This window comes from Rhincodon typus, chromosome 35 (assembly GCF_021869965.1).
Source record: "Rhincodon typus isolate 14 chromosome 35, sRhiTyp1.1, whole genome shotgun sequence".
Lineage (NCBI taxonomy): Eukaryota > Metazoa > Chordata > Chondrichthyes > Orectolobiformes > Rhincodontidae > Rhincodon > Rhincodon typus.
The window spans coordinates 23,594,366-23,607,842 of record NC_063366.1 but is presented as its reverse complement, the minus strand read 5'-3'; the positions used below and the strand labels follow the sequence as shown (position 1 = coordinate 23,607,842).

Sequence of the window (13,477 nt, the reverse complement as noted above, 5' to 3'; positions counted from 1 at the left end):
TCATGGATCTGTGACTTGTCCAACTTGGCATCTCTCAGAGCTTTCTCCACTGGTTCCAGAGTGCCTCTGAAAAGGTCAGCATTCAGCTCCTCAAATCGAGCCCTGGTGATGGAGGTGTAGAAGTCAATGCCTTCAAACAGGGAGTCAATCTCAATGCTGGCTTGTGTGCTGGAAGACAGGGTTCTCTTGGCTCTTTCACAGGCTGTCCTCAGCCTCCTCACTGCTCTCTTGTTCTGACTGATGTCCTTCTTGTTTTTACGCTTGAACTCCTCAATGAAATGACTGACCATGCGGTTATCAAAGTCCTCTCCTCCCAAGTGGGTGTCACCCGCCGTCGATTTCACTTCAAAGATACCATCGTCAATGGAGAGAATAGACACATCGAAGGTGCCACCCCCCAGGTCAAAGATGAGAACGTTGTGTTCTCCTCTGCCCTTCTTGTCCAGGCCGTAGGCAATGGCAGCTGCCGTTGGCTCATTGATAACACGGAGGACATTGAGGCCAGCGATCACACCAGCGTCTTTGGTTGCCTGGCGCTGGGAATCATTGAAGTAAGCAGGCACCGTGATAACAGCATTACTGACAGGCTGTCCCAGGTAAGCCTCTGCTGTCTCCTTCATCTTGGTCAGCACCATGGAAGAGATTTCCTCAGGGTAAAAGGCTTTATTCTCACCCTTGTACTCGACCCTGACCTTGGGCTTCCCTCCTTCATTCACCACCTGGAAGGGCCAGTGCTTCACATCAGACTGCACGACTGGGTCATCAAACTTCCTCCCAATGAGCCTCTTGGCATCAAAGATGGTATTCTGCGGGTTCAGGGCTACCTGGTTCTTGGCAGCATCTCCGATGAGCCTCTCAGTGTCATTGAAGGCCACGTAGCTGGGGGTGGTGCGGTTGCCCTGGTCATTGGCGATGATCTCCACCTTGCTATGCTGGAAGACCCCGACACAGGAGTAGGTGGTGCCAAGGTCAATACCAATGGCTGTTCCTTGAGCTGCAGGAGACATGTTGATGGGAGTGTGTACAACTGAGTCTTCTCCTCTGTTGTGGATTGTCTCCTTTCCTTGCGACGGAGCTGGCACGCGGTGTCCAATCGAACCTGACGATTGTGATTGTGACGTTCCGGCTGAGCTGCGGCCCTTTATGTAGCGTGTGTGGGCGGCAGCGAGCTGTTGATTGACGGCGGCGCGGACCAATGAGGGAGCGCAGCGGTGATGTCACGGTCGGAATGTTGTGGAAGATTCTGAAGCGGCGGCCAATGAGAGCGCGGCGGGTCCGCGAGACGCCGAGAGCCCGAGAGTGTTCTGGAAGGAGCGAGTCCGGGGAAGAAGGTTCGGGAATGAGGCGGCAATTTCCAGCGGGATCTCCCGAGGATCCACCCCCACCCCACCCCGGGGGAAAGGATGGGAGTGTGGATGGAGTGGGATGTACTGGGGGCCGGGTCTGGATCCCGGAGTGAGAGGGGGTTTGGGGGGGGGGTGTGTGAGCGGGTATGAGCTGTAAGGCGGGGGTTTACCAAATGTCCAGGATTGTCAGGGAGTGTCCAGGAATTGGAGTAAATCTCATGGACAGTGCTGCAGGGAAAACCTGGGAGATCGGGGAATGAAACACACACTTGGGCTGTTTGAGAAACGTCTTCTCGCAACATTATGGTATTGGGTTTAGGTCTAAACCTGTTTAATTTTCTCTTTGATAAGATGTTAATCCCATCTATCCCTGATAACCCTTGAATCCCATGCCTAACAAGAATTTCTCCATCTCTGCTTTAAAATTCAATGGCCCCATCTCCACATTCCACCCATCCCCCACGGCCTTTCAAATTATGTTTGTTAACAAAGTTATAATCTAGAGTACAGGTTATATCTCCCTGTTCTGGCATTCCTTGTTGTGGCACCCTCTGTGGTCTAGTTCCAGTTTCGTCAATATTTTTAAAGTTATTCCTGGAATGTGGGTGCCGCTGGCTGTGCCAGCATTCATTTGCCATCCCTAGTTCTCCTTGAGAAGGTGCTGTGGGTAGATCAACAGGCAGCTAGTTGGTGGGGTGTCCCAGGATTTTGACCCAGTGACACTGAAGGATTGGTGATATATTTTCAAGTCTGAATGATGAATAGCTTGGGGGTAACTTGCAGCTGGTGGAGTTCCCATGTATCTGCTGCCCTTGTCCTTCTAGATGGAATTGGTTTGTGTTTTGCGAGGAGCTGCGTTTGGAGCTTTGATGAATTTCTGCAGTACATCTTGTAAATGGTACACACTGGTGGTCAAGGGAGTAGACTGCTTCTTCATAGATTCTGTCAAATTTTGAGTGTTTTGAGCTGCCTTCAATCAGGCAAATGGGGAGTAATCAGTCACATTTCTGACCTGTGCCTTACAGCTGGTTTTCAAGCTTTGGTGAAGGTGAGTTACTCGCTGTAGGATTCCAAGCCTTTGACTTTTTCTTGTAGCCACTGTATTTTTATGGTAGTTCAGTTCAGTTTGTGGTCAATGGTAACTCCCAAAATGTTGATAGTGGTAAATTCCTTGATGGCAATGCCATTGAATGTCGTGGGGAGATGGTAAGATGGTCTCTTATTGTAGGTTGTCATTGCCTGACATTTGTGTGGCATGAATGTTACTTGCCAGTTGACAGTCCATGCCTGGATATTGTCAAGTTCTTGCTTCATTAGACATGGACTAATTCAGTATCTGAGGAAACATGATGGTGTTGAACATTGTGCAATCATCAGTGAATATTCCCACTTCTGACCTTCTGATGGAGGGAAGGTCATTGATGAGGCAGCTGTAGATGTCCCAGCCTAGGAGACTACCCTGAGGAATCCCTGGACAAAATGTGTCAATCATAATGATTGTATTAGGGAGAAATATCAAAGAGGAGTCTTGAGCTGTGTGTTCAACAGTTGAAAACGACCTTCATTCAGAGCTGTTTTATCACATGTAGGAGAGGCCAGAGACTGCTCAAATCTGGTTTTCATGTGGGGCCCAGTTGCCCTCTTAACCATAGCTCAGTTCAGAGGATTGGTCAATGGCACTGTACGTTTCCCAGCTGAATACAACATTTTTTATACTTCTTGCGTCAAACAAATTATATGAACCATTGATGTCACTGGTAGCCACATCCCCCTTATCTACACATCCAATCCAGCAACTACAATCAATAATGAATAACTCGAAGGAAAACCTTAGGTCCTCCCATAATCTCGTGATGGCTACCAGACACCTCAATCGTCTGCTTTTGAGATATCTTTGAAGACTTCTGGCAGTCTTCCCTTGATCTTTGGATGTAAGAATTTGTTCAAATTATCCACATCTTCACTTAAGCTCCAATTGTTTACCTGTCCCCTGTCCTGAACTCCCTATGTATAAAGTTCCTTTGTGACCTTCCTGTGCTGGTGGTCTTCTAGAGGTCGTGTTTCCATCAGTTATTGCTTTATCATACCTAATGATGCCATGAGCTTCTTTTACCATGAACAAGCATTTGTCATGGAATTCAACGAACTTTTTCTCACTAATTTGTTGGTTTTGTTTCTAAATTAGAATAATCTAAAAAGTTTAGCATACTGGAGGATCAGATTTTTCTTTCAATTGTTTACAAAATAACTGAAGAAGAAGGGTCCAGACCCGAAACGTCAGCTTTCCTGCTCCTCTGATACTGCTTGGCCTGCTGCGTTCATCCAGCTCTACACCTTGTTATCTCAGATTCTCCAGCATCGGCAGTTCCAACTATCTCTCCGCAAGTAAATTCCCTTATGTTTCTTCTCACTGTGACCCCGTTATGACCGCACGGGACCTTTCGTTATCTGGTCTGCCCGAAACTTGTTGGTCTTCTAGAGCAAGGAGTTGACCACAACAGAGTGATGCACACGGCAAGGTCCAGGATACATGCTGAGTGATGCTCCAAGGCTTGGGGCAACTGCCGCTAAGGCGCAGTGGGGAAGACCACTGTCTGATTGCTTTCAGCTGAAGGTCAATGAGGGTCCGTTCAGTTATTGAACCCTCCTGATGCCTGAAATATATGTAAATGTAGTGTTATAAGCAAGATTTGCCTTTGTTGGATCCATTTTCGTGCCATTTTCATGGCAAAAATGTTACATTTTTGAATTGAGATGCATGCACCTCGGCGTTGCTACATGTCACTTCAAGTTGGAAATCAAGTTGGAAAGGATGTGCTGGTGTTGAAGGTTGAATTCAGTTGGATCACAGGAATGATCCTAGGAATGAAGGGCGTGTCATTCAGGAGCGGGTGAGGACTTTGGGTAGTTGATGAAGGGTGAGGGGGTGATCTCATTGAAAGATGCAGAATACTGAGAGGCCTGTATAGAATGGACATGGAGAGGATGTTTCCATTGGTAGGGGAGTCTGGGATCCAAGGGCACAGTCTCAGACTGAAGGGATGATCCTTTAGAACTGAGATAAGGAGGATTTCTTCAGCCAGAGGGTGGTGAAACTGTAATTTATTGCCACAGAATCCTGTGGAAGCCAAGTCATTGAGTGTCTTCGAGAGAGATAGATTGGTTCTTGATTAGTCAGGGGATTAACGGTTAAGAGGAGAAGGCAGGAAAATTGAGCTGAGAAACATATCAGTCAAATATCCAATGGGCGAGCAGACCTGATGGGCTGAATGGCCTACTTCTGCTCCTACACCTTAGGCTCTTCTGGACTAAGGATTAGATTGAAGGTCACTAGCAGAAGAACCAGTGGTGACATAGAATCACAGAATTGTTACGGTGCTGAAGGAAGCCATTCAGCCCATCATTCCTGCTTTGGATCTATCACCTAGTGCCAATCTCCTGCCTGTTCACCATCTCTCTGCACATCATTTCTATCCACATTATCATCCAGTGGCTTGTGGCTTGTGTTCATAATCGCTGGTCCTCAATGTCGCTGGGTCATCTGTTCATTGTTAGCAATGAAAGAGTGGGAGATGCTGTCCAGGGCAACAGGGGTAGCATCATTCCAGGATTTTTCAAATAATCCCATGTGACCAAACACAATAAGAAATAGGAGAATGAGAGGACACAGATTGAATGTGGTTGGTAAAAGAGTCAAAAGTGACATGAGAAAGAAAAGGCAGAGAACAATACTTAACCTGGCAGGAGGGACACCTTGATTCAGACTCTGAGCTGAGAACCTTCAGTATTAGAAAGTCTTGAGACCATCGCTGGATTGTGATTGTGAGCAGAACCTGGAAGAACACCGGTTGAGCTGAGCTCAAATTGGTAAGTCCTTAGGCTGTTTTTTTTAATTTAAAAATTATGCTTAGTTCATATAGTCAGAAACCGTTCAGTTCTGTACAGTAGTTACAGTATCTATTGTGCTGTTAAGTTTTTCAATAGTGTTGTTCTTCTAAATTGCTCTTTCTTTGATTGTATTTTAACTGTAATGTTCAAATAAATTGTGTTTTGCTTAACATTGCTCAACAGTCACATTGCATCTGGCACTTTATATTTGCCTTTCAAATAAGAAAAAGTTATGGTCCAGGCTATCTTAAAATATTTTGATGGGTTCTGCTCTGGTGCATAACGATATTTATATGCAATTGAGGCAATAGGGAGAGTCCGATAAATGAACGGAACCCTTATTAACTTCGGCAGAAAGACCTCAGACAGTGGTCTTACCTCCTGCACCTTGGCGGCAGCCGCCCCAACTTTTGAGCAGACCGAAAGGTATCTTTCATCGAGTTGTTGGTCCTCCAGGTGCCGTCAGTGTTAGTCTCGTGTGCGTCCTGGGGAACAGACCACAGAACACAGAGTCCTGCATCACGGAATTGCTTATGAGGAACCTCGATTAAAAACCTCTGCATCTTTCTCTGGACGCCCTTTGCAAAAGCACATTCCAGAGGAGATGTGTGACAGTCTCAACCCCTCGCAGCCGCTTCGAGGGCAGCATGCAGTGGCGCAGACCGACTGGGCATACACGATGGATCTCACAGGTAGTACCTGTCCAAACACCAGCCAAGTGATGTGTTGGTGCTTGTTGGAAAGTTCTGGTGATGAGGCATTCTGCTAAATGACTTTGACAGTCTGCTCAGGGAACCGTGCGACAGGATCCACCCTCTCCATTCCCCTCAGGGTCTCAAGAATGCTGTGTACTGACCACTTTCTGATGGACTCATGGTCAAAGGTTCTTTGCAAATTTTTCCACGAAGGACAGGAGATAGAAAACAGTCCAACTACTTGGAGCATTCCACAGCAGTGGGGCCAGTCCCAATCTTTTCAACACTGGGAAAGGGAGAACCTCAGTACATAGTGACACTTTGTGTTTGCGAACCGAGGGTCTATGCACTGCTTGATGGAACCGCACAGAAAGATGGCCATCAAGATGATGGTGGTATGTTCTCTGCCCCCTCCTTCCCATCTAGCATTTTTTACATGATGTCCCTGTGGACACAGTCCACATTTAGACCTCCAGATGAAGTGTATGATGGGTGACTGCAAAAGCTCGGGTTCTGGGAATGGGATAGACCTGTGACCAGTAAAAGAGAGAGTGTCTCACACTGATGACCAGGTTTGTACCAGCATTGCAGAGCGAGCGATGATTCCAAAAGACCAGTTTTGGCCTCACATTGGCAATGGACTCCTGCCAAGATTTTGTGCATGCCCCAGTCCCTCCAAACCATACTCCCAGCACCTTCAGATAATCTGTCCTGATGATGATGAAGGGGATAAAGAATTAGTCGGCCCTGTTCCAGAGGAACATGGCCTTGCTCTTGCCTCGATTTACCTTGGCTCCTGAGGCCTGTTCAGACTGATGGTAGACGTTGATGAGTACGTGCACTGACAGAGGATCTGAACAGGAAATGGCAACGTCATCCATGTACAGGGAGGTCTTGACCTGCAGGCCCCCAGTGCCTGGAATAGTCACCCTTCTCAGGCTCACATCTTCACGATGGTCTCAGCAAAGTTCCTTATAAAACACACAAACAAGGCAGGAGAGAGTGGTAACCCTGCCTGACTCCAGATCTGTTTGGCAAGCTTTCTGATTCCTGTCCATTGATTGAGAGTGCACCAACGATGTTGGTGTAGAGCAGTTGGTCCAATTGCAGATTCTCTCCACAAAGCCTGTTATGGAGAGATAACACAGTGTGGAGCTGGAGGAACACTGCAGGAGGAGGAGGAGGAGGAGGAGGAGGAGTAGACCAGGCAACATCAGAGGTGTAGGCAAACTGATGTTTCGTGTCGGGACTCTTGTTCTTAAATGGAGGAGGGTTAATGGGGCTCTGAAATAAATAGAGGGAGGAGGGTGGGGCTGTGGAAAGTAGGGGGAATGGTGATAGGTGAGTGCAGATAGGCACTGGTGGGGATTGGTCAGTTAGGTTGGAGGAGCGGATAGGTGGGATAGAAGACAGACAGGTCAAGGAGGCGGGGATAAGAGGGAGGGTTGGTCATGGGATGAGGCCGGGGGTGGGGAGATTTTGAAGCTCGTAAAGTCCACATTGAGACCATTGGGTTGTAGGCTCCCAAAGAGGAATATGTGGTGCTGCTCCTCCAGTTTCTGGGTGGCGTCGTTGTGACACTGGAGAAGGCCCAGAATGGACGTGTTGTCCAGGGAGTGGGAGGGGGAATGTAAATGGTTCGCGACTGGAAGGTGTTGTTTGTCGCGAACCGAGCGCAGATTGTCTACAAAGCAGTTTCCGATCCTCCGCTTGGTCTCACCGATGTTGAGGAGGCCACATTAGGAACAGTGGATACAATTGACCACTTTAGCGGATGTGCAGGTGAACATCTGTCTGATGTGGAAGTTTTTTTATGTCCTGGCATGGAGGTGAGGGTGGAGGTGTAGGGGCAGGTGTAGCACTTCCTGCGGTTACAGGGAAAGGTGCTGGGGTTGTGGGGCTAGTGGGGAGTGTGGAATGGACAAGGGAGTCGTGGAGAGAGCGGTGCCTCCGAAAGACAGATAGGGGCGCGGAGGGAAATATATCCTTCGCTATGTGGGGTCAGATTGCAGGTGTCGGAAGTGGTGGAAAGTGATGCATTGAATCCTGAATTTAGTGGTTAGAGCATGTCCCAAATGTGGGTATATGATATCCTGTCAACAGCCTTCTCCTGGTCCAGTCTGTTGAGGTGGGTGTCAACACCCCGGTCCTGCACATAGGGAATCGTATCCCTGAGGAGCACGAGACACTCGGAGATCATCCTGCTCGGTACAGCACAGGTTTGGTCAGGGGAAATCACAGATCCCAGAGCTGACCTGACCCAGCAGGCGATGACCTTCGTCAGGATTTTGTAATCTGCAAGCGGCAGTGCATTTGGTCACCAATTTCTAATTTCCTCCCTCTACCTGCTCCTATGTAGATGACAGTGATAATGAGATCATTGAGATCATGGCTGATCTGATAATCTTCAAATCCACTTTCCTGCCCTTTGCCCATAACCCTTGATTCCCTTACTGATTGAAATTCTCTCCACTCATTTTGAAAGGCCCAAACTCAACAGCACGCTGCAGTAAAGAATTCTGCAGAATTATCCCTGTCTCCAAAATGGCCACACACTCACACTTGATCTGGTTGGCCCACCATATTTCCATGGGTCAGGTTGAAGAGTGGATCCTTCCCTGTTGGACAGGACACATACTGATGTTGATTCCTTGTCCTTCACATTACACAGCACCAGTGCCCCAGTCTATAGTCGTTTTAATCAAGTTCCCCATTAAAACGACTTGATAATGTTCGCATCTCTCTGTAATTTGCATACAGCTTTGTTCCTCTATATCCATCTAAATGGTGAGTGGTTGGGAGATGACACATCGTAATGTCATTGTACTGTTTTTGTTCATGAGTTCAAGGACAAATTCATTCTATCCTTGGACATTGTGGGACATCCACTTTCTCCAGACATGGAATGCTCTCATTCACCAATACAGCTACTGATCCTCCATACATTGTTTTCTGAACACCTTGTCATCAATAATATTTGGCACTCAGGCCAGACCTTCCTTGAGGCATGTCTCTGGAAGTGCCATGAAATGATTTTTCCAATGTTATTAACTCTACTCAGCACATTCACATATTTGCATAGTAAACCTGATATAAACTTTGTTACTTTCTTCCACTTCATGTCTTAAGTTTTATTGACTCATGGGATGCAGGCATCACTGGCTCGTCCAGCTTTATTGCCCTTACCTAGTTTTCCTTGAGAAGGTGGTGGTGAGCTACTTTATTAACTGATGGAGTCCATCTTGTTTAGTTTGATGCACAATGCTGTCAGGGAGGGGATTTCAGGAGTTTAACAAATTCTGCTAGTGCTGTCTTTCTCACTCTCTCAGCATTTTGTGCTTTCAGATATCCTTCACTTGTGTTCTTTCTCTCTTGTTTCATTTGGTGTCATTTGCAGCAGGCAACATTGCCACCTAGTGTCCTGGTTAGGAAACTGCTGCTGAAGTTACTCAGGGATTGCTCTTCAATTTACTCGCTTGGTGTCATCAGTCACAGTCCAGTCAATCTCTCAGAGCAGAAGAGCAGGTTCATAACACAGGCTTTGTTCCTGGTTGCTGAACTACATTATACCTGGAGGGTATTAGAGCTGAAGTAAATTGGCAGACTATTCACAACCGAGAGTCTTTGGTTTTATTGTTCTGATTTCACATAATCTCTCAGCAACAGGCATCATACACTGTGTCAGTGGTGTTCCTGCCGATTGTGCCACTGACCAGAATAATATCAACTTGTATCTGTGTAGTTTAACATTGTACACCGTCTCAAAGCACTTTGTTGTCATATTATTGGGCACGTTGTGATGGAACCAGAAAGATACATGACTAAATGCCTGGTGAAGCATGAGCCAATTCGAATACAGAGGAGCCAAGACATGTTGGGACATAAATGTTCACAACTTAGTAGTGTTTTTATAACAAATTATGAAAGAGGACAGTGTTGGGGAGTAGTCAGACCCTGGTGCTGGCTATGATACAGACAGCAAGACACAAAACCCTGTGGGATTGCATTGACTGCAGCAGGGAACCAGGTGGATTCAAGTGCAGATTACCGCCACAAAGCCCATTTTGGACAGCATGTCGCAAATGTAGGTGTATGACATCCTGTCAACGGCCTTCTCCTGGTCCAGAAAAATGAGGTGGGTGTCCACACCCCGTTCCTACACATAGGGAATCGTATCCCGGAGGAGCATGAGACTCTCCGAGAACATCCTGCTTGGTACAGCACAGGTTTGGTCAGGATAAATCACTGATCCCAAAGGTGGCCTGACTCAGTGGGCGATGACCTTAGACACGATTTTGTAATCTGTGTTCGGCAGTGAAATTGGTCACCAATTTCTAATTTCCTCCCTTTGCCTGTTCCAATGTAGATGACAGTGATAAAATGAGATCATGACTGATCTGATAATCTTCAAATCCACTTTCCTGCCTTTTGCCTATAACCCTTGATTCCCTTACTGATTGAAATTCTGTCTACTCATTTTGAAAGACCCAAACTCAAATTATGAAAGAGGATAGTGTTGGGGAGTAGTCAGACCCTGGTGCAGGTTTTGATACAGACAGCAGGCCACAACACCTTGTGGAATTGCATTGACTGCAGCAGGGAACTCGGACCAAGATGTCTTTTATTATTCATTCGTTCGCAGGGTGTGGGCATTGCTGGCTGGGTCAGTGTTCATTGCCTGTCATTACTTGGCAAGAGAACAGTTATGAATCATCCACATTGCTCTGGTACTGGTTTCACATGTCAGTCGAGCAGGTAAGGAGAGCAGCTTCCTTCCTTAAAGGACAATAGGGAGCCAGATTGTTTGAAACAACAATTGACAATGATGACTTTATTGCATGGTGGCCACAGCTTTCTTCCATTTTGTTTTGAAACTGAAATCAAATTGCTCAACCTACAGTGGACAGATTTAAACCTATGCCCCAAAACATTGACCTGGCCTCTGAACTGACATTATGATTCTGCCAACACTAACTCCTCATTACCAGCGCCCACTTATTCACCCGACAACGTCTTTGTTGTAGCCAGCCAGTCGGCACATGGACATTCTGTACAATTTTAAAGATACAATTTATTAATGACTGAAATGTTAATTCTTTCTTATTTTGGACAACAATCTTGTCATTTTGCAGTAAACAGTATTGAGCATGAAGTTCAGTTTAAATTGAAAATAAAACATCAACAAGAAACAGTATTTTATCATGAGTAAGCAATTCTAAAACGGTCTTTGCCAATGACATGATTTTGAGATGAAGGAAATGTAAACATTTCCCTTGTTTTGGTTAGGCCGCACTTGGAGTGTTCTGATCAATTCTGGTTGCCGCACTACAGGAAGGATGTGGAGGCTTTGGGGAAGAGTGCAAAAGGTGTTCACCAGGATGCTGTCTGGATGAGAGAGTATGAGTTATTAGGAGAGGCTGGATTAGACAAGGGTTGTTCTCTCTGGAGCGGCAGAGGTCGAGGGGAAACATGATAAGAGTTTGAGAGATAAGGTTGACAGGCAGCATCTTCCCCCTGTGAAGAGTTGATATGTCTAATAGTGGAGGGCATGCATTCACAGTAAGAGGGGAAGGTTCAAAAGAAATGCGAGGGAGCGTTTTTTGAAAAAAAAGGTTTGTGGAATGCACGGCTGGTGTAGTGGTGCAGGCAGATAGCATAGAGGCATTTAAGGGGCTTTTAGATATGTACATGAATAAACGTGGAATGGAGAGGGCAGGCAGAAGGGATTAGTTGAACTTTGGGTCAGATTCAGCACAACACCGTGGGCTGAAGGGCCTGTTCCTGTGCTTTACTGTTCGATATTGGTTAATTGGGTGTTAAAATAAGTCTCAGTGCTGGTGTGAAAATAGATCAAATATACCTCAGTGGGGAAAACAAAAAAAAATTCATTCATAGCACTTACTTGAAGTTACACAGCACAGAAAACAACATACAGAAATCATTAAGTGAACATTTTTATTAGATTTTTTCCAAAAATAAACAGTACTTGTAACCAAAAATAAATACTTCTGTACATTAAGAACTATTCCATATCAAGCCAATACAACAAGATGGCAAACACATTGATCTTCTTCCACAGAGTTCAGAAAATTAAATTACAAATGTCAACAGGCTCCCAGATCACTAACATCTTAACTGTTGTACCTGGTAGTAACTTCTGCAGCAAACTTTCAATGACAGGGAGTGGAGAAAAAAAAAAACAAAAAAAGTCTAAGGTTCAGTTCTGGATTTCAGAGGTACAGACTTCTCAGTGTTTTAATTCACCTCCTCGACAGTTGGTCCTGTGGAAGTGGCACTGCCAGCCTGGGCTCTGCAAGAAGCCCCTGCTGCTGCTCCTCCTCCTTGGTAAAGGTTGGCAATAATGGGACGGCAAAGTTTCTCCAGTTCCTTCAGCTGGTACTCAAACTCCTCCCTGTCTGCCATCTGATTGTTCTCCAGCCACAGGATTGCCTGGTTGCATTGCTCAAGAATTTTCTTCCTATCTCCATTGCTGATCTTATTTTTGACATTCTCATCCTCAACTGTGCTCTTCATGTTGAAGGCGTAGGACTCCAGAGAGTTCTTAGATGCAATCCTCTGCCGCTGGGCTTCATCCTCAGTCTTGTACTTTTCTGCATCCTGCACCATCCTCTCAATCTCCTCCTTACTCAGCCTGCCCTTGTCATTGCTGATAGTGATCTTGTTCGATTTGCCAGTGCCCTTATCAATGGCAGAGACATTCAAGATGCCATTGGCATCGATATCAAAGGTGACCTCGATCTGTGGCACACCACGAGGGGCAGGAGCAATGCCACTCAACTCAAATTTCCCCAGGAGATTGTTGTCCTTGGTCATGGCTCGCTCTCCTTCATACACCTGAATAAGCACACCAGGCTGGTTATCGGAGTAGGTAGTAAAGATCTGGGTCTGCTTGGTGGGAATGGTGGTGTTCCGCTTGATGAGTGCGGTCATGACACCTCCTGCTGTCTCCAGACCCAGGGACAGGGCAGCAACATCCAGGAGAAGTAGGTCCTGAACATTCTCAGACTTGTCCCCCATCAGAATAGCTGCTTGAACAGCTGCCCCATAGGCCACGGCCTCATCAGGATTGATGCTCTTGTTCAGCTCCTTGCCACTGAAGAAATCTTGCAGCAGTTTCTGGATCTTGGGAATGCGGGTGGAGCCCCCAACCAAGACAACGTCATGGATCTGTGACTTGTCCAACTTGGCATCTCTCAGAGCTTTCTCCACTGGTTCCAGAGTGCCTCTGAAAAGGTCAGCATTCAGCTCCTCAAATCGAGCCCTGGTGATGGAGGTGTAGAAGTCAATGCCTTCAAACAGGGAGTCAATCTCAATGCTGGCTTGTGTGCTGGAAGACAGGGTTCTCTTGGCTCTTTCACAGGCTGTCCTCAGCCTCCTCACTGCTCTCTTGTTCTGACTGATGTCCTTCTTGTTTTTACGCTTGAACTCCTCAATGAAATGACTGACCATGCGGTTATCAAAGTCCTCTCCTCCCAAGTGGGTGTCACCCGCCGTCGATTTCACTTCAAAGATACCATCGTCAATGGA

At 46.4% G+C, this 13,477-nt stretch overlaps 2 protein-coding genes across 2 annotated transcripts in view; both read right to left on the bottom strand.

The window, feature by feature from the left end:
• Positions 1-1,126, bottom strand: part of LOC109935266 (putative heat shock 70 kDa protein 7) — a 12,954-nt gene extending 11,828 nt beyond the window's left edge. The window contains exon 1 of the mRNA XM_048616689.1: positions 2-1,126. Within this exon, the coding sequence (XP_048472646.1) occupies positions 2-1,007 (1,006 nt within the window). The 5' untranslated portion in view covers positions 1,008-1,126. The remainder of the gene's footprint in view (position 1) is intronic.
• Positions 1,127-11,871: 10,745 nt separating this feature from the next.
• LOC109914620 (heat shock 70 kDa protein) lies at positions 11,872-13,471 on the bottom strand. Its single transcript, XM_048616618.1, has one exon. The coding sequence runs from the start codon at positions 13,397-13,399 to the stop codon at positions 12,185-12,187; it is 1,215 nt and encodes a 404-aa protein (XP_048472575.1). The 5' UTR covers positions 13,400-13,471; the 3' UTR covers positions 11,872-12,184.
• Positions 13,472-13,477: the final 6 nt, after the last annotated feature.

Excerpts from the sequence above, each read along its gene's own strand:
- LOC109914620 (XM_048616618.1), bottom strand. The coding sequence starts at position 13,399 with ATGGTCAGTCATTTCATTGAGGAGTTCAAGCGTAAAAACAAGAAGGAC.